The sequence below is a fragment of the Macaca mulatta genome, chromosome 6 (genome assembly GCF_049350105.2).
Source record: "Macaca mulatta isolate MMU2019108-1 chromosome 6, T2T-MMU8v2.0, whole genome shotgun sequence".
Lineage (NCBI taxonomy): Eukaryota > Metazoa > Chordata > Mammalia > Primates > Cercopithecidae > Macaca > Macaca mulatta.
This window is the reverse complement of record NC_133411.1, coordinates 122,453,125-122,479,937: the sequence shown is the minus strand read 5'-3', so window position 1 is coordinate 122,479,937 and position 26,813 is coordinate 122,453,125. Positions and strand designations below refer to the sequence as shown.

Here is a 26,813-nt window from a genome sequence, read left to right as displayed (position 1 = left end):
GCTGAGGCAAGAGGATTGCTTGAGGCCAGAAGTTCAAGATCAGCCGGGCCAATGTAACAAGACTGCGTCTCTACAAAATATCTAAAAAATTAGCTGGGCACAGTGGTCTACATCTCAAGAGGCTGAGATGGGAGGATCCCTTGAGACTAGGAGGTAGAGGTTGCAGTGAGCCTTGATTGCACCACTGCACTCTAGCCTGAGTGACAGAACAAGACCCTGTCTCTAAAAAAATTTTTTTTTAATTTTTTTTTTTTTTGAGTTTCAAGATCTAGGAGTTTTACAACTTACATATCAGTAATTCAGTGCTGCCCAGTGAAATCAGCATTGCTGATTACATTTTTCAAGGGGAGAATCCAAAGGAGTTCAGATTTTTGTCCAAGGGCATACAGAATAAACAAGGTATCAAAGCTTGAAGCCAAGTCTTCTATGATGAATAATGAAGTTAAAATTAAGAAAAAGAAATCTGAACCCTAATTCAACAGCTGAAATATAAGTCATTACAAGAGATGTATTAACAGGCAAATAATGCTAAATTCAAAGTAAATCAATGAAATCCCATAACATCATCAAGATTTGGAAAACTCAACATCTTATCAAAATTGAGTTTATTACTCACATACTACTTTTTTCACTCCCTCCCATTCACTTCCCAGTCCTTCACTATGAGATATGCTGTGGGCAGCCAGCATATACTCTTCCACCTCCTTAAAAGGTGGCTGAATCTTTGGATACAGACACCTCCTCAACTCTGGCATCCACTTTCAGTTCCTCTCCATAGAGTATAACTTCTGGAACCAAATCGGAAAGCAAAGGTATATTTGGGACAATATTCTAATATAATGTTAAACAATTATACACAAGAGAAAAACACTTTCAAGTGTCCACGGAGTACTCCAAAGTCATTATCAACAGTAATTTCTTTTATTAAAAAATTTACCTTGCTGTTTTTCCTTTTTGTACTTTAACATTTCTTTGTTTGTATATCCAGTTGTTCTTAAAATATCTTCCAGAAACATTTCTTTTACTTCAAATGGTCTTCCCTGTACTAAATAATTTTTAAAAAATTACTCAACTTGCATCTTAAAGAAAATGCACATAAAAACATGAGAATACCAAGTTAATAAACCTGAGTATAATATCCAAAAGTGATCTCATAGTTCAAGTGACTCCTATAATATTGTCCTTTAACTATAACTTTGACTTACAAACAACTATTAGACAACTGTTCATGTGCTCGGGTTTTTCCCTCTAGTGTTTACTATCCACTTATCATGTGTCTGGCATTGATATCATCTGTATTATAAGCAGAAATGGTAAGACAAAATAGAGCTATTTCCTGTTCCTGGAGGCAAGCTAGCAGAAGAGACAGAAATTAATCCAAAAATCCGGAATATAAATGTAAATACAGAGTTGTGAAGAGTCCTATGAGATGCAAGTACAAGACACCATGACAGTATATAACAGGGGGGATTTGACCGCATCAAGAAAAGTATCCTCACTAAGAAAATGAGAAACAAGAAGATAAACAAAACAACAAAGCCATACGAAAAAAGAAAAAAGTGTATAATGATGATGAAAAACAGCATGTGCAAAGTCCCTGTGCTGGAAAAGAGTTTCAAGGACCTAAAGGTGTTTCAAGGAACTAAAAGGCCAACTTACTTGAAAAATGGTGGGAGTGGATTACCTTATCGTTCAAGATGAGGTAAGAGGAAAAGATAAGTCTTACTAAGGGTTTATGTTTTTATCGTGAGATAAAGGTCATTCAAAGATTTAAGCTCAGGAAGGTGCTCCACATCATCAGAATTCTACTTCAGAGAAGACCACTCTGACTGCAATATGGAGAATGGATTTAAAAGATAGCAGAATGGCTATATCAAACCAAGTAGCAGTTACTGCACTAGTTCAGGTTAACCTGAATGAGATTAATAATAGTGAAAACCAAAAATAAGCAGACAATTTCTAGAGCTAGTCAGGAGGTAAAATCCATAGGACTCAGCATTATATTGGATATAGAAAAAAAATAAAATAAGAAAGTGTCAAATATAGTCCTTGGACGTCTGGCTTGCAAATCTGAATGATAATGTCATTCTCTGAGGTAAGAAAGAAAGCTGAAAAGAACAGGTTTGCTGAAATGGGGTTTGGTTTTAAGCATGTAAAATGAGAAATGAGCTTTCAATTAGCATATGTACAGATCTGATGTCCCTGATCACCCAAGATTATTACGAGGAGTTAAGAACTTATAGGTTTGTGATTCAGGTGATTAAGTCAATGGTAGTATGATTAAGACAGGTAACACAAGAAGAGAAATAGGTTTCACAGAAGAGATGAAGTATTCGGTTTGGATCATATTAGAAATATTGAAACCCAGAGCTCTGGAGAACAACTGAAAATAAAGATTCAGAAGTCATCAGTGTAAAAGAAAAAAACAGAAGCCCAGGGCATGAATGAAAGCTTCCAGGGAAACTATGCATCTCCAATACCTAGTACAGTATAGCACAGGGCAGGAAACAAGACGGTGGGAATAGGAAGGAAGGAAGGAAGGAAGGAAGGAAGGAAGGAAGGAAGGAAGGAAGGGAAGGGAGGGAAGGGAGGGAAGGGAGGGAAGGGAGGGAAGGGAGGGAAGGGAGGGAAGGGAGGGAAGGGAGGGAAGGGAGGGAAGGGAGGGAAGGGAGGGAAGGAAGGGAAGGAGGGAAGGAAGGGAGGGAGGGAGGGAGGGAGGGAGGGAGTGAGGGAGGGAGGGAGGGAAGGAGGGAAGGAGGGAAGGAGGGAAGGAGGGAGGGAGGGAGGGAGGGAAGGAAGGAAGGAAGGAAGGAAGGAAGGAGGGAAGGAGGGAAGGAGGGAAGGAGGGAAGGAGGGAAGGAGGGAGGGAGGGAGGGAGGGAGGGAGGAAGGAGGGAGGGAGGGAGGGAGGGAAGGAAGGAAGGAAGGAAGGAAGGAAGGAAGGAAGATGGAGCGAACAGGAAAAAAAGGAAACAGATCAAGGGAATAATTCTAGAGAATACCACTATTTAAGCACCATGTGAAAGAAGAGAAGCCCACAGGGCAGACTGAGAAAGTATGGGATATAATGAAGAATGAGGTTCAGGAAGCAGCAATGCTATCAAATGAATTACAGCATCTGAGCATTTCACAAAAAAAAAAAAAGAGAGAGAGCCAACCATAAAAGATACCACAGAAAAGCTAAGTAAGATTTTTGCCTAAAATTTGAATATTAGATTGGCAATTAGGTTAATGTCAAACAACAATGGTAAAAATTCAAATAAATAGCCCTACACACTTCAGAAATGTAAATCATTTCAGCCTTTTGAAAAGTAAAATGGCAAAAGCTGTTAAAATTAAAAATAGATATACTCTTATTTAGCAAATTCACTTTCAGAAATCTATCCCTAGAAATCCAGTATATCAGGATATATGTAAAAGGATGTTCATTGTAACATTGTTGGCAGGGGCAAGGTGGGGGATCTAGAACAAACTTGAATGTCCAAAAATAAAGATATGGTTAAATAAGTCATAGTACATCAATATTATGAAATACTTTATTATGCGGCTGCTTAAAATAAAGAACTAGATACAAAGTTACTAAACTGGAAAACTGTTCATGATAAAGCAAATTGAAAATAATGTATTAGCCATGTGCTCATTTTTATAAAACCAATTTTTGTAAATGTTATAAATGTGTATATATTTGCATACATTTTTGTGAGCATGAAGAACGAATATATATAACACTGTTAACATCCATAAATCATAAATCCATAAAACCAATTTTTGTAAATGTTATAAATATGTATCTATTTGCATACATTTGTATGAGCACAGATTAGGTAAGAATGAATATATATAACACTGTTAACATCCATAAATCAGAAAACTAGGACATGAAACAAGGATGGGGCAACTGAACTTTTTCTCTATATATTTTCGTATTATTTCATTGAAGTAAACACAACTTTTGTATTTTTGGTTTTTTTTGAGACAGAGTCTCACTCTGTCGCCCAGGCTGGAGTGCAGTGGCACAATCTCGGCTTACTGCAAGCTCCACTTCCTGGGTTCACACCATCGTCCTGCCTCAGCCTCCCAAGTAGCTGGGACTACAGGCGCCCGCCACCACACCTGGCTAATATTTCATATTTTTAGTAGAGACGGGGTTTCACCATGTTAGCCAGGATGGTCTTGATCTCCTGACCCTGTGATCCACCTGCCTCGGCCTCCCAAAGTGCTGGGATTACAGGCATGAGCCACAGCGTCTGGCCTAATTTTTGTATTTTTCGAAGAGGAATTTATCATTTTTTTAAAGACTGGTGGCAAAATCAGTTTTTAATAAAGGACAAGGGCAAACGTTGTTTTAGCATTTTCAGAAGTGAATGTGAAGTAAAACATGGGAGTATAGACTACTTTTTAAAGATATCTACCAATAAAGGGAAATAGTTATAGGACAATTTAAGACAGAACACAAAGTGAAAATAAAGCATATTTCCTTTTAAGGTAAGAGAATTAGGCTCACTACACAATACCAAAGAGCTGTTGATAAAAAAGGAGAAGTTGAAATCAGAAAGAAGTACTATTAAGCCTATCTCAGGGGGAACAGTAATAGATGGCCTCTACTTCAGAACATTCCCCAGTTTCTATTAGGATAAATAATGTCCAAAAGTGTTCTTTCACAAAAATTAGAGAAGAAATCTGACAATTTAACTTACTGTATATCACTGGACAACTTCCAAAATATCTTAAAAAGAGATTCACATCCAAGGCAGCACTAGAAAGAATTAGTTTCAAAGTTGGGTGCTTTTGCAACAAATCTCTTAACTTTGTAAGTAAAAAATCACTAAATCGATCCCTTTCATGCACTTCATCCTGTAGTAAAGAGAAATAAAACCATGGAACAGTTAAAACATTATTGATGACTAAGTCTTTAAAACAATGGCACTACTGGGTTTCACACTAATTCAAATTAAATGTGGACAAGGCCAATCAACATTCATGAAAATTTTGTATTACAGGAGTTTCAGAAATAATTAGACATCAACAATGAAATGTAGATGACAAAGTAAAGTTATCCCTTGGCATCTGTGGGTGAATGGTTCCAGGGCCTTCCCCCATGCCAAAATTCATGGATGCTCAAGTCCCTGATAAAAAAGAAATGGCATAGTATTTGCATGTAACTCATGCAAATCCTTCCATATACTTTAAATCATCTCTAGACTACTTATATTACCTAGTACAGTGTAATGCTAGGTAAATAGTTACACTACATTCTTCAGGGAATAACGACAAGAAAAGTCTGTACATGTTCAATACAGATACAGTATTTTTTCAAATGTTTTCAACCTGTGGTTGTTTGAATCCATAGTCATGGAATCCACAGATACAAAGGGCTGTCTATATTGCCCTTTTTTCCCACAGAATATAAAACTACAAAAAATTATAAGTCCAATTTAAGGTGCTTTTAATACATAAAAAATCTATTTAAATATGTTTCTTTTAGCATCAGAGCTTATGAAGTGCATCCTTTGGTTTGGGTAAGTTTCTGAAAGCTGCTTATTCCAAGCTTATAAACTTAATCTAATTTTTTTCTGACACAAACTAGATAAAAGGTTAGAATTCCTTAATAAAGAGGTAAACTCATCAACTTAGTTCATCAGCAGTTAGTTAATTTAGCAGCTTAACCATGGAGTTTATAAGTATATCTCTATCATTGGGAAATACATATTAATGAAGGGATCAAATGACCACGTAAAGAGATAAAACTCCCCTTTTTTTTGAGAACTCTAAGTACATGCATCATTTTCATATATGAAAAGCACATTTTTTAAAACTACCTGCTTATTTTATTTTCCCCCAATAAAGCCAGATGGTTTTATTATTTTTGTAATACAAAATATTTCTAATAATTATAGACAAAAAATAACTTGATCATTATAGCCTGTTCAAAAGAATAAGTTGGTTCTCTTTTCCACCCTATTCCAAAAATGTAATTATGTATTCAAATTTTTTGAGACTACCCTGAAATGGCATATGTATTTAAATTTTAAGCAATCTGAGTTAGTTACATATGACAAATTCACCAATATTCTTACCACGATAACATGTGTCACAGTCGACAACGTACTATCTCCTGCCATCAATGTACGAAGCAATACCCCATTAGTACAAAATGTCAGAAGTGTCTTTGGAGAAACCCTTTTTAAAAAAAGCAAAATAAAGTGCACAATTGCAAGTCTTTCATGTAACTAAAACATAATCACATTAAATGCTGCCCTGGTACACATTTTAATAAATATTACTAATATAATACTGTACTGGTATGTACAGTTTATTAGTAAAGCTATATGGTTTTGCAGTTATGTGAGACTGCCTGACAATAGCCTTTTATATTAAGTGATGTATTTTGTTAAAGAACCTAAGCTGCTCCAAAAACAAACAAAATCTTAAGTACTTTTTGCTTGCAAATAAAGTATGTTACAAATGGAATCAGATTTTGTATCATTACTGAGAACAAAAAAAAAGTACTACTTGTCAAGAAGGCATTACTAATACTACAGGCTGAGTATCCCTTATTCAAAATGCTTGAGACAGAAAGGGTTTTAGCTTTCAGATTTTTCCATTTTAGAATACCTCCAGTTGAGCATCCCAAATCTGAAAATAAAAAATCCAAAATGCTCCAATGAGCATTTCCTTTGAGTGTCATGTTGGGACTCAAAAAGTTTTAGATTTTTGAGCATCATGGATTTCAGATTTTTGGATGTAAGATGCTCAATTTATACTACTACTGATAATAAATTCACTCATTAACAGTTATTGAGCGTTCACTATAAACTTCACATCAAACCTGTACTCTAGATGCTTTTCTTTGACTCATTTTACAGATGAGGACACTGAGGCTCAAATAAGTAAAATAACTGATCACGAAACTATGAAATGGAATTTTTATCTAAGGTTCAAATCTTTTTCAAACTCTTCATTCAAAACTTCTCTAGATTTAGACAAGACTTCAATATCCTGATTTAGACTTACTTGGAGCAAAATGATCATCTAAATTTTCAACTAACACATCTTCTATTTTTAATGAAATATACTTAGTCTTTTTTAAGCATGATAAAAGAGAAGATAGATGAGAACTGTTTTTACCTGCTTTCTAATCGGATCTGATAACCAATTGTTTGACCAATCCTTTCCCTTCTCTCTGCGGCAACTCTTTCAGCCACAGCAATAGCTGCCAATCGTCTTGGTTGAGTACAAAATATACGGCAAGGGATACCATTTTTAAAGCAATCATCTAAAAGGAACTGAGGAATCTGAAACAAAAGTTTTAAAATACTATAAGATGACATGATCACATACTACAAAAAATCTAAGTGAATCAACTGAAAAACCGTTAGAACTCAAGAAGTTCTATAACAAGTCCAAATATAATCATAAAATCAACAACATTCATGTAACTAGTAATAATCGCTAAAAAATGTGATTTGAAAAGATCTTGCTCACAATAGAAACTAAAGCTAAAATATCTAAAATCAAATATATCCAGGAATATTTAAGGTTTACGTGAAGATTATAAAACGTTACTGGAAAAACATAAAAGAAGACCTGAATATATAAAGAAATATGCCATATTCATGGATGGGGATAATCAATGCTGTAAAAATGTTAACTTCTCCCCAGATTATTCCATAAAGTCAATGAAATAAAAATAAAAATTCCACTGGGATTTTTTAAATGATGAAAAGCATAAAAAAAAAACAAAAATAGCCTATAAACCAGGATTGTAGATACTTTTTTGTAAATAAAATTCAAACAGGTTGGAAAGATTTAAAAATCAAATTCTTACCTACTCCCTACCACCAATGCCCTTATATCTTCTCCATAAAGGTAACTACTGTTACTTATGAACTCATTCAAGAAAAAAAATGTTTACACAACCCAGAATATTTGTATATATAAGCATGTTTTTCATCCATGCAAAGAGATGATTGTACTTAATGTCTGTAATTTGCAGTTTTCACATAACATACCAGATCTACCTAGCCCATTTTAACAGCTACATATTCCATCTCGTGGCTATGCTATAACTTAACAAATGATTAAACATTTACGTAATTTCCAGTTTTTTAGGTTTGTTACTGATGTTGTTGCTTGATATTATAAACAACACTGCAGTAAACACCTGTCTCCACAGAGTTTTAGAAAGATATATGTACTAGCCGTGAAATCACTAGTAGTGAAAATGCTGAGTCAAAGAGTACACAAATTTTTAATTTATATGAAAAAATTATCAAATTGCTCCTCAAAACAATTTATACTCCTACCAACAAAGCAACAAAGCAGAAGAGCTGCCTTCCAACACCCATACAGATACTTGGTATCATCAATTTTTTAATTTCTGCCAACCTTAGAGTTAAAAAATATAATTTATTTTTATTTTTTTAACTGTGAGTAAAAGAAAACATCTTTTCATGCATGTGTCAGCCCCTAGGATTTTTTTTTTTTTAAACTTGACTAGTTCCTCCAGATGTGGGAGTTCGCTCAGGATGGTGAAAGAAATTGTAAAATTATAGGAAATAAACACAAACCCTCTTGGAAAGTCTGGGGGTTTGCATAAAGTGGCTGAAGGCAGCTGAATTCTCTTAAAAGCTGAGCTCATAGATACATAGGAATGTAGAGGAGCTTATCTAAATAGCTTGTTTACTCATGTGGTCCTAAGACCAACCTTTAATCAACCCCCGTGCATTTGCTCTCTACAAGGTCCGCAATGTCAATTACCCTCTAGTGGTGTCTACTCAAGACCTTTGTCATTTAATCTATACTGAATAAATGTGAGCTTTGCTGGCTGATGGGGCCTCGGCTACAGCTCTTTACAGTACCTTCCTTGGTGTCGGTGAGTGGCCCAGACCCTCAGCCTAACTGACAGGCAAAACATCTGTGCCAGTATATGTCTCTCATCCATCACTGGGTCAGGGTCTGCAGGTCGGAACCCCGCATCCAGAAGCATAAATGCATAAGTACCACCAAGAAATATTTTAAAAGAGAAGATAAATGTATCATTTTCAAACTACAGAAAATCAATGATATCTTCTAAAAAATCCTAAAAGAAGCCAGAGCAGGGGAAAACCCTTACCTACAAAGAGCAAAGGTAAGAATTACAACCAAGTTTTCCTCAGACATTATTTAAAGAGCGGAGAGAAGAGGTGACAGGAGAAAAAACAAAAACAAAAACACCATCCTAGAATTCTGTACCTTGCAAAATTATCCTTCAAAAATGAAGGAGAAATGAAGACTTTATCAGATGAATACAAATTGAGGGAATTTGTTGTCAGTAGACCACAGCCTTGCAAGAAATGTTTTTTGTAAGTTCTTTACAGAGAAAGAAAAATAACATAGGCCAGAAACTTGAATCTTCATAATGAAAGAACACTAAGGAAGGAATAAATAGAGGTAAAAAACTAAATTTTTTTAACTTTTATTTTTTGTATTCTTAACTGATCTAACACTTAACAATTGGATCAAAATAATAATAGCAACAATGTAGTTGATTATGTATGTATATATCTTATGTGTGTACATGTATGTTGATGTATGGTTACATATAAGTAAAATGAATGACAGCAATGATACAAGGGACAGGAGGGAGGAATTAGGGTTATTTTTTCATTTAAGGTACTCACACTACCCGTAAGGTGGTATAGTGTTATTTGAAAGTGGACTTGGTTTAGTTGCAAATGTATATTGCAAACTCTAGAGCAACCACTAAAAAAGGTAAAAGATAATGAAGAAGAATATCAGGCTCACACTGTAAACAACAAAAAGCAGAATCCTGATGCAGGAATAGATAATGAGATTAAAGATACATAAAAAAAAATTTTAGCCGACCCTGGTACTATAGAAAGTTAGTATTTGGTCAAAAATAGCATCTTAAATCGGGTCGGGGAGTTTGGAGGGAAAGACAGATTGTTAAATAAAAGTTATATCTGAACTGGAAATAACATGAAGAAAAAGTAAAATTCCTACCTGATATAATACAATAAAATAAATTTCAGATGAATTTTTTAAACAATATAAAAGTATTAGAATAAAATATTTATAGAAAGAGCCAGGTGTGGTGGTATGCACCGATAGCTCCAGCTACTTAGGAGGCAGAAGCAGGAGGATCCCTTGAGGCAAGAGTTCAAGGCTATAGTGAGCTATAATCAACTCTGTGAATAGCCACTGCACTCTAGCCTGGGAAACATAGTGATACCACACCTATAAATAAATAAATACAGAAAATGTCCATTAATCCACTCTTAACATGCCCCAAAGCCCTAGAAAAATATTGACAGATTTGATTAAAAATGTAAAACTACTAAACAAGATACCATAAACAAAGGTAAAAAGTAAACAAAAAATTGGGAGAAATTATTTTTAAGATGTTTAATGGTCAACAGGCATGCATCTATAATATATAAACACTCTAAAAAATAAATCCAAAATTATTAAGCCAAAAAGAATAAAAATAAGGAACTCATACAAGATAAACAGATAAGAGGCAAATAAAAGATAACTAAGAATCAACAAAATGCAAGTTAAAATATTATTTTTTGCTGATCAGCTTGATAAAGGTTTAAAAAATTATATCCATTCTTGCCCAAGCTTTAGAGAAACAAAAACTTTCAATACTTTCAATACGGTAACATGTTAACTCTTTTTTAGAGTTATGGAACAATAACTAGTGAATCTAGCTGTTAAAATTTTTAATTGCCATATCCTTGATCTGGCATTTCCACTTCTAGGAAACTTATCCTATTGAAACATTCCTACAAATAAGCAAAAAAAATTAGGATACAAGTAAGTACAATATAAGAGAAAGATTCCTACTCTATCACTTCTTAGCTATGTTAACTAGAGTAGATTAACATCTATAAGTTTTAATTTTTATTCCTCATCTGTAAAAAGATAAAACCTACGTGTCTTGGAGTTACTGAGAAGATGAAATGAGACAACTCTTATATAACCCAACAAACAGGAAAGTGTCATTTTTCACCATTGTTTATTATCATTACAAAAATGTTCAGGAATACTATGCAGTTGTTTAGACAATGAGGCATATCTACAGGCACTGACTTGGAAACATATCCAAATCTGTTGTGAAAAAAAATCAAGATGCAAAATTATATGTTCTTAGCCTATGTTAAAAAACCAATATATAACAATGCTGTAAAGAGAACAAAAACAAAACATACAAACCCCACCACCACCACTACCACCAAAAACAGAAAAACAAACAAACAAAAATCCACCAGCACATATTTGGATATTCTGACAGTAATGCAGTGATACAGGGTGGCAAGAGAATTTAAAATCTTTCATTTTCTGGCCAGGCATGGTGGCTCATGCCTGTAATCCTGGTACTTTGGGAGGCCAAGGCAGGTGGATCGCTTGAGCCCAGGAGTCTGAGATAAGCCTGGGCAACACGTTGAAACCTCCTCTCTACAAAAAATTTAAAAATTAGCTAGGCATGGTGGCATGCACCTATAGTCCCAGCTACTTGGGAGGCTGAGGGAGGAGAATTGATGAAGCTCGGGAGGTGGAGGCTGCACGCCACTGCACTCCAGCCTGGGTAACAGAGTGAGACCCTGTCTCAAGAGAAAAAAAAAAAATCTTCTACTCTCTATAAAATATTTTCCATAATGTTCAAGTTTCACACAATGAACACAAATAAGAAAAAAAATTCAAAAAGCACTTAACTTCCTAATACCATTAAAGGTAAGATAAAATACCACTTACATTCTGTTTTATATTTCAAAGAATAAAAATATTAGTATTTTAATTAACTCTTTAAATACGACAAAATTATTTCTCAGGTTTGAACTCATTAAATTAATAGTTTCTTCTTAAAAAGCAGAGTATAATATTTAACTACGAATTAAATTCTAAAGTATCCTTTCATACCTAGTAAAATGATATACATAATTGTGAAAATAGGCATCCATAATTCCAATATATAGATCATTAGCAAGGACATTCAAATAATTTAAACAAAGACCTATTTATTACATTTTGTCAAAACTTCCTTAATCTCTATTCTACATAATTAGAACTGCTACAATTAATACTTAATGGCAAAACTACTCAACCTAAAAAAAAATTATAACAATCTAAGACAGCTAAACAAATTCTCTGGAGTAACTCCATGGAATTTCACTTAATCATAAAAGCATTCATGCTGAGTCCAGGCGTGGTGGCGTGTGCCTGTAATCCCAGTTACTCAGGAGGCTGAGCCAGGAGAATCACTTGAATCTGGGAGGCAGAGGTTGCAGTGAGCTAAGATCGCACCACTGCACTCCAGCCTGGGTGAGAGAGAGAGACTTGGTCTCAAAAAAAAGAACTCATGCTAAAGAAAGATCTTGTATATTGTCTTCAGAAAAAATTTTCATCATGTTTTTAATTATTCAGTTTTACAGGATCAAGTTTTAAGGACAGAGACATAATTCTGTAAAAATGTTTAAGTCCTTCAAGTAAAAAACTGGTAAACTTTATAATCAACTTCTCCTCCCACCTTGCCTTAGAAACTAAGCCTATTAAACCAACCAATATAATCAAATCTTAGGCAATTGTCAAAAACAAAATTATGTCCCTAAAGGAAGAAAACCTACAAATATATTTATTATTTTATCTGAACCTCTATTAAAACCAAAGTAATTTTAGTAATTTTAAGCTGAAATGCTGCAAGAAAGTACACAAGAAAGTCATATGATGTCATACTTACTACTTCCAATCTGTTATCCTATGAGTAAAACTTCATAAGGAGTTACTTTGATTCTAAAAATCCAAGTCAAACCTATCATATTAATTCCATTCTACAGTCAACTTCATATTAATATGTTATTACTGCTTTTACTTTTGTTCCTATATGCAAAACACTATGCTAGGCACTTTACAGAGATAATCTTTACACCTCACTATGAAAGGTAGCAATTATTAGTCTCATTTTATAAATGAGAACTCTGACTCACAGAGGTTACAAAAAGAGCCTAGAACTTCCATAAGTGAGGGAACTGGAATCTAAACTCAAGGCCAAAGCCCATCTTCCTTCCATGATACCAAATCGCTTTCCCACCTCTGTTTAAATAAAGGCCTAATGCACTAGTTTAAAAATAAGTAAATTATTTAAAACATTTTCTTTCTACAAATTCTCCAAATATATTCCAGTAGTAATTTATTTCTGAAATAACCATTACTATAATATCCACAAGTTTCTTTTTCTGTTTTTTTAAACATATGCAGTGTAAATTTGATATAAAATTATAATATGGGACTATATATATATATATTTTTTCTATAAACAACAAAAAAGAAACAAACCTGTGTGGTCTTTCCAGACCCAGTTTCTCCTACAATCAAAACTACTTTATTTTCCTTAATTATTTTAACAATTTCTTCCTGTTTCTCAAACACTGGTAAAGACTGCCTAAAAGAATCAAATTCGGATTCTCCTCTTTTCACTGGAATCTGAGGTATGCCATTGTTGAGTCGCCCACTTGTCTTGCTCATTTCCCGGTTTTCTTTGAAAATGAATAAAAGAACAAAAAATGTATGATCAACACTGAAAAAGAAGTGTTAAAAATAAAAATAAGTATTTTTTTTTGCCAAACCTAGAAAAACATGTCAAAAGAGGTAATTTCTAACATAATTCCTTTCAAATGTTTTCTTCTCTACTCAGTCTATATAAAGTTGTCAAGCAATATCTCAATTGTACTCTTACACATACTATTCTCATTGAACATGTTACAAATTTCAGTACCAATTAGAAAGCAAACCTCTCAGACATATTTCTGGTACATAATGTTTAAAAACTGATAAAAATAAATCATTCAATAACCATTAAAAATAAAACAATCTTGATAATCCAAATGATTTTTAGGCTTGTTATAAATTTCTATCAAAAATTTCATGGAAAATTAAATTTTTATAGTAGGAAATAATGTGCATACTTATAAGATCTGTCACTACATTAGGAAAACATATTACAAAAAAAGAAAATATCCCATGTACGTTTAATGTTATACATGTAAGACTAAGTGATCAAATAGAATAATTATGTGTTAAATATAAGGGTCCTAATGTTAACAAATTTCCTAATGGAGTATTTTAGCCCAACATCCACATTTAACTAAACAGACAGGAATAAAGAAGAGGTATGAAATGTCTTATATCCATGTAGCTCAAAATATGTTTGTGTGTCTATGTTTAAAGTGCAAGTTCTTTGATACCTAGGACCACATATTTTCTATATTCTGCTGATCTATTCCAATAGACAGTAATAACTATGTAAATTTTATCACCATAGGCAATAAATAGTTTTCTTACTAGGGAAGTGATCTTTCCAAACGGTGAAATTACATCTTTATTTTGTAACCCAAATACATTATTTATCTACCTTTTAGCAACTTAACGTACTGAAGACTCTGTCCAATCTCTTACCAGAGCTAAAGCCCCAATTCAAAATCTCACTTATTAGTGTGTCATGGCAGTATAATATAGGAAAGCCTAGTCCCTGGAGTCAAATACCCACTCTGCAGTTTACTGGCTGGTTTGGTGTCCTTGAACAAACTATTTAATTCTTCTAAGCCTCAGTTTCTTCACCTGTGAAATAGGGGAAATTCTTACCTTGCAAGGGTTGCTTGCTATAAGGCCCCATATAAAGGGTTTAGTATATCGCCTCGCACCCAGTTAATGCTCAATAAATGGTAGCTATTGATATTATTATAACACTCAAAAAAAAAACTTGGTTCAACTTAATTACATGCTTTAACACTACACTTTGTTTCAAATTTTTACAACTCTTAATCATTTCTAACAAACTATTCCAATGGAGAAATTTATTTCATCTTAGTTTTCGAAAATAAATCTAAAATAGAAAAAGAATAGTCATCAAATAATAGGGTAAATGAGGAAGCTCCCCAGAAAATACATACCAGCTTCAACTGCAAACACATTTCCTCTTTCTGTTTTAGGCAGAAGTTCTGTACGCTCTTTATTGGTGACAGGAAATCTTTGAATTAGGCTCCTAACAGCATGTTTTGTATTATGAGTCAAATTACAGGTCATCATTGCATGAGCTGTTTCTGATCCATCTTTCTTCTTCACAGTTAGGTATCTATTTGCTCCCTTTCTGAATATTAATAAAAATCATTTATTTACTATATACAGTCAACTTGTTCACATATGATGTATGCCTACTTAGAAAATATGTCTCAAGCAAAACATTGAAAAAAATCAAAATGCTTTGGGAGAAGATGCTGAAAGTCCAAAAAAATTCAATAAAGAAAGATTTGGGCTAAAGTGGCCATAAAACTATTTTCAGTTAAAATTTCAAGTGCTGCAAATCCAAGTTTAAGTCCACTAAAAAGGCTTACTTACCCTTAAGTGTTAAAGTTTGTCTTTAGCAGACTTCATGGTAGATGAAACATCACCAGTTAATATAATACATGCTGGGAAGCATACAGAGGGGGAAAACATCAATCTGAACAATAGAACCTAAAAATGATAATGAAAAAGTTATGGTCCATAGTTCAGACTGATATGTCCCAGTGAATGTTTCCACAGTAAGTTGGTAATGAGACACTCCCATGAAAACCTGTTATGAGAGCCAAGTTTAGTGGTTGGACCAAAAAAGCATAAATCAGCATTACTGATAAATAATTTCAGATGCATTTGTAATAAAATATTTTTCAGAGCTTCTGGTTCTACTCTTCAATTATAAGGTAATGATGATTTGTAACTGTTCAAGGTATTTACTGTAGGTGTATTGTTTCCTCAGCTGGTCCAGGACTGAGCATATCTTTTATGACTTCTGTAGCTCTAAGAGTAGTATAGTGTTATATACCAGGAAGTTCCCAAATGTGTTTTGAATGATTTCATAATACATGCCTATAATGTAGCAGTGTAATACTGATTAAGAGCTCAGGCTCCAAAGGCACACAGACCTGAGCTTGAATCCCACCTCTACCACTTACTAGTTGTGGCACTACAGGTAAACTACTTAATGGCTCTGAGCCTGACACAATAATAATATATACCTCAAAGGATTATTCATACGATTAAGATAATATGAGCAAAGTGCAGTATCTGTTGCAGAGTAGATTCTAAATAAATGAAAACTATTATTATAGTCAGAAACGATATTATTTCTTAAATTTTAAGTTACCCAAAATATTTCATAAAATGTTTTGCCATTTCTTATGTCACTATTATACTATAGAAATAATCAACAGAGCCTAATTACAATGAAAAATTTATAATTTACAAAGCAAATTTTATAATTTTTCAATTTTCATTAGATGTAAATTTTGTCAACAGTATCTTCACCATAAGAATGATATCAAATTAGGGATTAACCTATACAGTCTTAGCATATAAGTGTTCTAAGTGAGGCTTCCAATTTACCGAGGTAAATTTCTGGAAACTCCTTATTGAATGTTTCAATGAATTATAAGCTTTCTATGTTGTTATTTACTCCTTAACAAGTACTTGGTGGTGCTTAAAATGATGCTATAAAGATGAAATAAAATTTAACCTGATCTAGAAGTTTTAGTTATTTCTATGATAAATTCAAACTATTGAATTCTAGAAACGTTCTCTGTAGTAGGTTATTTTCCCATGGACCTTTCTGAAACTTCAGGACAGTCATTATAGACTCAATAATTCATTTCCCTTCTGTGATGTTCATTTCATAAAATTTTAACTACAAAAGGCAGGAAGTGAGCTGAAATGAGCACCAGAGCAAATGGTAGGAGGCTAATATTCAGCTAGTAATAAACTTTCAACTAGTTATATGATCAACAGCAAATCATTTTACTTTTCTGACACTGTATATTGGTTAATTTTTCAAACTTCACATTTTTAAGAACTCAAAGATGCTTTAATTTTCTTAAAAATCATCTCAGAAAGGTTGTGCTATATTTCACCTTTAATTTTATTTTATTCATTCACTTAGTCATTTATCATATATAAACCAAACACTGACTTTATGCCAGGCACTATGGTAGAAGCCAGGAATACAAAATTGAGTAAAATATACCCTTTCTCAACAAGCTCACAACTGAAATAATAAGTCAGATTGAAACCTTCCTAACATAGGTTACCTAATATAGCATTTAGGTATTTAAAAAAACTCATAACAAGCAGGTGGGACTACTTAGCCATTACCATTTAAAATTTACTGAATTCTGTTTGAACACATATGGTAGAATGGAAAGATAATATCAACTTGATAGTTTTTATGTTTTAGTAAAGGATTCTACTTGTGCTTTAACTGATTATTCCTACCACAGTCAGCACCACAGTGACACTAATATATCATAAAAGGATTAATGAAATTTTTGGTAAAATATTCACCTCATTGTTGTGAGGATGGAAACATTAAATACAGTAGAAATTTGTTGTACTATGTAAACTAACAAATGGATCTCCTCATTATGCTTTCATTTCATGATAACTGAAACTATGGTTTGATGATAAACACAGGAATCCTTTATACAAAGCGAAATTAACTAAAAACTAGCTGCACATATGGAAAATACGCTAGCTAAGTGAAATTCACAAGAGTTTTTTAAATAAAATGTAAACCCCATATGCAATTTCAAAATATAAAAGTAAATGTAATAAAATTACAGATGAGAGCATCATAACATCTAACTTTCGAAAAATAAAAGTAACCAATGCATTTTGGCATTTCAATGGCTTCTTCCTTAGAAAGAAAAATGATGCTATAAGTAATCAAATTTGACACAATGTTAATAATAATCAATTTATTAATTTACAAAGGATGTTACTAAACATTTAAATCAAATATAAACATATGCCTCAATATTCCCTACTTCTAAATCTAAGAACAGTTTAAAAGATCAGCTGAAGAGCCAACATCTGAAATGACTATTTAAAAAGCTCACAGACACAGGAGTCTCTTAAAAACAAACAACAACAGCAACAAAACAGGCATTCATTTGATGCCTACTAAATACTTAATTTCATATTCCCTTAATTTATATTTCCATTAGGCAGACAGATGCAAAGATCTAGCTCCAAACCACTTTCTCCCCAATACTGTAATACAGAATTGGAAATGTATTAAAGTTTGCATCACACTAATTTGTACTTTTTTAAGACTACCTAAAAACTAATAAACCAACCAGTTCACTTCATGTTGTCGCCAAACTGAGCACAGTTGCTTTCAAGGCATGGTCACTATGCCTATAGTAAATTTATTTTTCTGGGTTTTTTTTTTTTTTTGAGACATTGAGACAGAGTCTTGCTTTGCTACCCAGGCTGGAGTGCAGTGGCACAATCTCAGCTCACTGTAACCTCCGCCTCCTGGGTTCAAGCAATTCTCCTGTCTCAGCCTCCCAAGTAGCTGGGACTACAGGCGCCCCCCCGCCCCACTATGCCCGGCTAATTTTTGTATTTTTAGTAGAGACGGGGTTTCACCGTATTGGTCAGGCTGGTCTCGAACTCCTGACCTCAGGTGATCCATCCACCTCAGCCTCCCAAAGTGCTGGGATTACTGGCATAAGCCATTGCACCCGGCCTATTTTTCTGGTCTTAATGAACTATAAGCTAAATTGAAGATGAGATCTATCCAATATTTCTGTTCTAACTCCTCAAAGCACCTCCTACATTGCTATGAACTTCATGTGAACATCAAAAAACAATTAGTTAAGATTAACTGTGTTCAAATCCTGGCTCTGCCACTTGCTAGCTGTGTGGTCTCAGGAAAATTACTTAACATCTCTAGGCTTTAATTGCCTCATGTGTTACACAGGTGCCAGGTGTTAAAATAGACTCTGCCTTATAAAACTGTTGTTAAGATCCATGGTAGACTAGATAAATAAAATGTGGTACATATACACCATGGAATACTATGCAGCCATAAAAAAGAATGAAACCATCTCCTTTGCAGGAACACAGATGGAGCTGAAGGCCATTAGCCTTAGCAAACTAACCCAAGGACAGAAATCCAAATACTGCATGTTCTCATTTGTAAGTGGGAACTAAATGATGAGAACACATGGACACACAGAGGGGAACAACAGGCACTGGGGTCTACCAGAGGGTAAAGGATGGGAGGAGGGAGAGGATTAAGAAAAATAACTAATGGGTACTAGGTTTAATCCTGGGTGATGAAATAATCTGTACAACAAATCCCCTTGACACATGTTTATCTATGTAACAACCTGCATGTGTACCCCTGAACTTAAAAGTTGAAAAATAAACTATATCCACACTAGTACACAAATGAAGGCATGCTCTGACATACATCCTGCTGCATTTAATGTATAAGAAGGAACCACTGGTCCTTGTCACTCACTTCTGTGAAGAGAAAGTGCACTAAGGCCATGGGAGTCACCCACTTTCAGGTCAAGGTCTATCCTTTCCCCTCTGGTAAACACCAGGCCAGAGATGAATCAGCCCCAAAGGCTCTCATCCAAATATGAGAATGCTGACTCCTTCTCATTAAAAAGAAAAAAAAAACTAAGAGATTATTTTATTTTCAGTAATCCTTTTATTCTTGGGAAACCCCAGTTTAAACGTGATCTAATTTTTTATTTTATTTAATAATATTTTATTTAGCATATCACACCTATGCTCATAAGTAAGATAAGCCCATAATTTTCATTTCTAATATTTTCTTTATCTGAGTTAGGTAGCAAAGTTATACTAGTTTCATAAAAAACAGGAGGTGTCCCTCTCTTTGATTCTCCACGAAAAACTGAAGTAAAAATAACATTATGTTTATTGTGCAGCCATAAAAAAGAATAAGTTCATGTTCTTTGCAGGGACATGGATGAAGCTGGAAACCATCATCCTCAGCAAACTAACACAGGAACAGAAAACCAAACACTGCATGTTCTCACTCATAAGTGGGAGTTGAATAATGAGAACACATGGACATGGGGGGAACATCACACACTGGGGCCTGTCGGGGGTTGGGGGAAAGGAAAGGGAGAGCATTAGGACTACTATCTAATGCATGCAGGGCTTAAAACCTAGCTGATGGGTTGATAAGTGCAGAAAACCACCAGGGCACATGTACACCTATGTAACTAACTTGCACATTCAGCACATGTATCCCAGAACTTAAAGTAAAATAAAAGTAATAAGAAAAGAAATTATGTTTATTGACTCTTTCATTTAAATTACCTCTGAATAGGCATTTGTGTGAGTAAATTTCTAATCCTGATTAAATTTATATAATGATTAAAAAAAAAACAACTGTTGTTAGGATTAAATGATAATCCATTTAAAGCACCTAGCACAAGTACACAACAACACTTAATAAATGTTTGCTCTTGCCTCCTCAAGGAATGCAGCCCTGCAATATCTTGATTTTAAGTCCATGGGACCTGTGTTGTTGGACTTCTGACCTCCAGAACTGTAAGATAATTTTAGCCACTAAAAAAAAGAGTTAACTCCTATTATTATTGGACACAGCAGGTTTTCTTTTTAGTGGATATCCAAAAATTCACTACCTGAAAACCATTTTTCTTACTTTAGCTGGGAGGAGAGAGGAAGAACGCAGTACGCAACTTTCCAAGACAGGAGGCAAGATGGGCAGTAATCTAAATTTGAAAAGGGGAATGTCCTTGTAGGTTGGGAGCCTTCTGGTCAGGGTAAGTAGAGTACTTTGGTACTCTATTTGGTACCTATTAGGCAGTGACCTTAGCAGTCACAGAATAAGAAACTTGTACTTGGAAAATCTACTTTCATATACTTCATATTTTCCCATTCTACAGATTTTTAACAAAGTTCATTTTGTAAAATCCATTTTTGTCTAACTTGGACTGAGAAAAATCGAGACGGGATTTTGTTTTCATTTTAAACAAGGCAAAGACTTAGAAAAGTGAGCCTTTAGGACTAAAACACAGTGACCTCAGTGTGACTTTAAACACAACCTTTGAAGTTGAGGAAAAGAAGTAAATAATGATGTGAAATTTTTGGTATGTGAAACCTGACTAGAATTTCAAAGAAAACTTTAGGATATACTAAAAATCACAAAATGGGGCTTTTACTCCAAGAATGTTTTCACTAAAAGACAAGCAATTACAAAAAATAATCAAAACAGGTCCAAGGCACACTAGCTCAGGCCTATAATCCCAATACTTTGGGAGGCCTAGGCAAGAGATCACTTGAGCCCAGGAGTTTGAGACCAGGCTGAGCAACATAGCAAGACCCCATCTCTACAAAAAAAATTTTAAATTAGCCAGGCATGGTGGTGCATGCCTGTGGTCCTAGCTACTTGGGAGGATAGCCTGAGCCTAGGCGTTTGAGGCTACAGTGAGCTATGATTGTGCCACTGTACTCCAGCCTGGGCAACAGAGGAAGATTCCTAAAAAATAAAAATAAAGCCAGGAGCAGTGGTTCACGCCTGTAATCCCACCACTTTGGGAGGCTGAGGCAGGTGGATCACAGGGTCAGGAGATCAAGACCATCCTGGCTAACATGGTGAAAGCTCGTCTCTACTAAAAATATAAAAAAAGTAGCCGGGCATGGTGGTGGGTGCCTGTAGTCCCAGCTACTTGGGAAGCTGAGGTAAGAGAATGGCATGAACCCAGGAGGCAGAGCTTGCGGTGAGACGAGATCGCGCCACTGCACTCCAGCCTGGGTGACTAAGCAAGACTCTCAAAAATAAATAAATAAATAAATAAATAAATAAATAAATAAATAAATAAAATCAAAGCAGGTAAAAGTCAATTATTTGGAAGATGAAAAACAAAATCCATCACCAATGGCTTAATTTTGAAAGAAAGAATATCAAAAAGAAAAAAACTGACCAGAAAAAAATTAAGAACTATCACAAAAAGTCTGGAATCTATCTTTTAAAACTTATATAAGAAGCCCAAATAAGAGAACGAGGCAATGAGAGACTCGAAATAGAATCCAGGCTTTCTGCCCTTTATACCAGGTGTCCTCTCAAATACGTACTAAGAAACTATAATATCAGACACATACAGACACACACACACACGCGCGCACACACACACACACACACAGAGGAAAACTAACTTGCCAAGTTAATAAGATTTTTCACAAAAATCCGGCTGGGCCCAGTGGCTCACGTACTTTGGGAGGCCAAGGAGGGAGGATTGCTTGAGCCCAGTAGTTCAAGACCTTCCTGAGCAACATAGTGAGATGCTGTCCTCTACAAAAAACAGAAAAATTAGTTGGATATGGTGGCACACGCCTGTAGTCCCAGCTACTCAGGAGGCTGAGGTGAGAGGATTGATTGGGCCTGGGAGATGGAGACTGCAGTGAGAAGTGAGCCATGATCGTGCCACTGTACTACAGCCTGGGTGACAGAGCAAGACCTTGTCCCCCGCTCCCCCTACAAAAAAAAAGTGAAAGGGTGAACAGATAATTTCATGAAATATAAGTCAGGTACAAATTCTGATACAAATGAAAAGAAAGGATTTGAGAAGTAGATTCAAAGTGATTTATTTCTTTTTGTGAAAAGAAGAAAAGGCATTTGAAAATCACAAGGACCACTAAGAAAATATAGTACAAAGTTTACTCAAAGATGAAAAGGAGAGAGAAGTAGCTAGGGTATTTCATAAGAAGGTTGAAAGCATTAAGGTTATAGGTATTAGGGACTGGATAAATAGACAGCATTGCCTTGCTTCCCTTAGTATCTCTTTTCCTTTTTCTTCTTTCTCTGGCTCTTCAATGTTTCTGCATTCCCCATTTTTGTCTCCATAACTTTCTTCTTGATTTCTCCTTCCCAAGATATTTATTCATTCCAGATCAACTCTTAGACGACTATGATACTGAAGAGAAGGACAGGAAGTCTACTCTAATGGACTGCTTTTCTAAGTTAGCTGTTTAGAATGCAAGACCCATGTAACCATAGAAATGACGTAGCTACAGAATTGTACATTTATAACATGCATTTCCCAACTCAGACCCAAAACCTCTTACTTGCAACTACTAAACCCAAACAGTGCTAAAACTGGAAACTTTTAAGTTTGCAGTAACCTCATTTGACATCAAATGTGATCATGTGATTACATTGACATGAGGTTATTAATAGTCTCAGTGTGAATATTCATAAAACTTCCAGCAAAAATACAAATGTGACTAAAGGTGATGGCCATATTTTATTAGGTAGATTACATAACATATTGCAAATATACCCAAATACCTTTCTAAAGTCTAAAAAATCTGAATCTCAAACATATTTAGCCCAAGTGTTTCAGGATAAAGTATTATGGCTTTGAACTATATTTTTATTTTCAGGTGCAGTATTTTACCTACCTAGTGGACTATAATATGGGCACACTCAGGAATCTAACCACTGTTCCAGCACTGGCCTTAGTGATGTTCAAAATGCACATTCACCTAAACTAAATCCCGTCTCAGTAATTTATCACTGTAGTAGGCAGTCATATGCAAGACATTCCTACATCAGCTACTTTCATCTTGGGACCGTCTGAAGATTTATTAATTAATATATTTACTTAATTTTATCTTTTTTTTCCATGTCAGTAGTTCTCAACCTGCGCAATTTTGCTCTCCAGAGGACATCTGGCAACCTCCAGAAGCATTTTTGGTTGTCACAACTGGGGTTGGGGGTGTTAGTGCTATGTAGTAGTAACGGCTAGGGATGCTGTTAAACACCCTACAGTACACAAAACAGAATAAAGAAGTATCCAGTCCAAAATGTCAACAGCACCAACAGTGAGAAAGCTTCCTTTATATTGATCCCACCATCCTTACTGACAAAATGAAATAGGTCCACAGAATTTAGAGTTTTTCAGTTTGGATGGCTCAAATGACTTTTCCCCACTGTAGCTCTGTGATCCTCCCAACAAAACAAAACAATTTCCTCCTGTACCACTTTTTAAAATTATTTCTAATCATCCGATTCTTGACTTGGTAGGAAAGAAAACAATGAACATATGTTCTAAAGCTTACTATTACAGTGCAGTAACAGTAAAAGACATAAGTTTCATAAATAATTGTACTTATTATCTTTTGTACATCAATATTTCAAATGAGATTTCATTTCTATAAAAAAATAAAAATATTTTTCTCAAGAAATCAACTTCAACTTTTAAACTATTTTTTTCTTACATCTTAAAATTTACCTTTGAAAGAGTTCAGAGTATGCCACCCAAATATATGTCACTCTCCCATAAAGATTATTTTGAGCTGAAGGCAATTGAGAAGAAGCAGACCTAAAAGAACTCTGCCCTCCCCTGCTTTACCAGAAAGGGCAGGACTATTCTTAATAAGAGAAACCACTCTAGACTCTTAACCCAGAGACAGCACCAGAGGAACCTACATAACCAACCTTGCTAAAACAACACATACCTTCCATTAGTTTCCCCATATATACCTTCCCACAATTTACTGCACCTACAAGTTCAAAGTCCTTTTCCTTTGTCTTGTCATTTTTTAAATAAATTCATTGTTCTTTATTAAGATGCCACATAAGCCCCATGTTTGAGTTACTATCGAGTTTTCCCCTATGTATGCATGATGCATATCTTAATAAGCTTATGTTTTTCTCTTGTTAATATGTTTTTTATCAGTCTAATTTGCAGGGTCCCAGCCAAGGAACCTAAGCTGGGTAGAGGAAAAAGCATTTTCCTAGCGAAAAAGATAACAAAACAAAAAAGGCAGGGAGAGGTAGATAGAAGGAAGAGGAAAGAGGTGAATTTGGTACAGACCTGAATCATTTTATCTACACAGGATACAACTAAGAATGTGAAGTTAAAACAGTAATAACTACTTAAACGTACTCAGAAACATTCTCCCTTTTTTGAGCAAATAATCTTTTTTTAAAAACAATAAGAAAAGCTACCAGCTTACCCTTTACTTTTAGAGACCAAACCAAGAGACTGACTGAGTCGATGAATAAAGGCTCTTTCAGTACTGGTCAAAGAAGAAGGAAATTCCATCTCTACATGAGAAAAAAATAAAAGCAGTACAATTTGTAGGTAGGCAATTTTCTCTCAAGTAATACACACAGACATAAAATATGAAAAACATAGACAATCAAATTTATTATACTTTATGTGAGGTTAACTTACTTTATATTTCATATTCTAAGTTAATAATACTAATATATTTTATTAATAACTACTGAACGTCTACCAGAATTCTGATATTGATAAAAAGACATCTATGTATTAAACCTAAATGTGATAAAGGCCTCTGATGTTCACCAATAAACGACTCCTCTTACTTGTGCTGGAATTTTGAGTTGGTATAATGACTGAACATATTTAACTTGGTCCCTACTTGTTTAGTTAACAAAATAAATGATGAGATATGCTCAAACATTATGAATTCTCAACATGAAACTCCATTGTCTTTGCTTTCGAAACTGTATAGAATTCATATTTCACTATTTCAGAGGGATTTGTTATATACTGCTGAGGCTTTCTCTTTTTTTAATGTGAATTCACAATCTCTCTGTCCAGAACATTCCCCATTTTTGACTATAAAGAGTCCAGAGTAAGAGGTCCCCTAATTAAGCCAGCAGGTCCGAATGAGCCCTCAACATACTGTACAGGTCACCACAGGTCAGTTGCTGGTTCTGCACTATATGATCCAAGACAAGCGGCTTTCTAACCTCAGGAGGTGTGGAAGAGGCTTCGTGTGCCAAACAGGTTTAAGTGGGTAGCGTGATTGCTTCAGGGTTCAAACGTATTACCGGTGCACTTACTTATATGTTTGATTTCTTTCTGCTTTTCTACATCTGTAGCTTAAACGTGCCACAATTAAGGTGACACTCCCTTAAAAAAATTTTTTTAAGGGTTAAGGCTAACCAATATCTGAAACACGGTGGCTTAACCGCCCAAGGCTGTTGAAAGACGCGGGGGAAAAAAACACTTGCAGCTAGCGAGCAAAGTGCCCATAACCCCACTAATGCGCAGAGCACCTCGCATTTTACCGCAGGGCTAACAGCCGCGTTCCAGACCCGGGTGCCGCCGCTGAGGCCCGACCCGGACGGTGGCCCGGGTCCTCCCTCCCTCTTCGGAGGCAACCCCATCACTCGGTGGGCCCAGGTTTGGGGGGCGCTGGGGTAAGGGGGTGTCCTGACGGCCAGCAGGGTCCCTGTCGGGAACCTCACCTCTCTGGTCCCCGTATCGGAAGCGCTCCAGCGCGATATTGACTGCGATCTTCACCTCCTCATCAATGCGAATGTCCTTCAGCCCCTTGGCCCGCCCGCCGCCCCCAGGGCCACACGGCGAGGGGCCACCGCCTCCGCCACCGCCAGGAGCCGGCTGCCGCGGGGAGACGCTGCTCGGCCTGGACATTGCCCTGAAGAGATGGTCTCCCCGCACGGGAGCGGCCAGGCCTGCTGGGTGACAGCCAATGACAGAGACCGTGGGACTCCGGGGCCACTACCCGGCGGCTCCGCAGACGGCCTGCGTTGGGCTGAAGTCACCAGAAAGCCCTCAGTCACCACAACAGCAGAAGTGAAACCTGCGCCGTTGATATCACGGCAAGGCGGGGAGCGCGGGCGTAATGACGTCACCAGGGCCGACGCCCGTGACCTCAGCGCGGCCGCCGCTGCGCGCCTAAGGGAGGCTCTGCCGAGCTGTGGTGCGGTCCTCTTCCCCCGCCGCCCGCCAAGGGTCGCTCCTCGTCTTCTTACTCACTCCCTTGCTATCTCGTTTAGTCCTTCATTAATTCCTGCAGTAAGCATATATGGGCTCCCACTGTGGACCTGGCACTATGCCACGCCTTCGATATACATTGGAGAAGGTTCCTACCTTCATGGAATTTATATTATAGTAGGAGGAGGGTTGCCAGATTTAGCAAATAAAAATA

The 26,813-nt window shown here is 35.7% G+C and overlaps 1 protein-coding gene across 4 annotated transcripts in view; it reads right to left on the bottom strand.

Moving 5' to 3' along the window:
* YTHDC2 (YTH N6-methyladenosine RNA binding protein C2) overlaps window positions 1-26,491 on the bottom strand; it is an 80,518-nt gene extending 54,027 nt beyond the window's left edge. Inside the window, exons 1-8 of one of the 4 annotated variants that reach the window (XM_028849660.2) lie at window positions 26,110-26,491; window positions 24,843-24,933; window positions 14,951-15,147; window positions 13,338-13,537; window positions 7,128-7,294; window positions 6,077-6,179; window positions 4,697-4,853; window positions 938-1,045 (exon numbers count right to left, since the gene is read on the bottom strand). In XM_028849660.2, the coding sequence (XP_028705493.2) occupies window positions 938-1,045; window positions 4,697-4,853; window positions 6,077-6,179; window positions 7,128-7,294; window positions 13,338-13,537; window positions 14,951-15,147; window positions 24,843-24,933; window positions 26,110-26,296 (1,210 nt within the window). In that variant the 5' untranslated portion in view covers window positions 26,297-26,491. Of the gene's footprint in view, window positions 1-937; window positions 1,046-4,696; window positions 4,854-6,076; window positions 6,180-7,127; window positions 7,295-13,337; window positions 13,579-14,950; window positions 15,148-24,842; window positions 24,934-26,109 lie in introns of those variants that run through there. The other 3 variants (XM_028849661.2, XM_078004477.1, XM_028849662.2) reach the window with 3 other exon arrangements.
* Window positions 26,492-26,813: the final 322 nt, after the last annotated feature.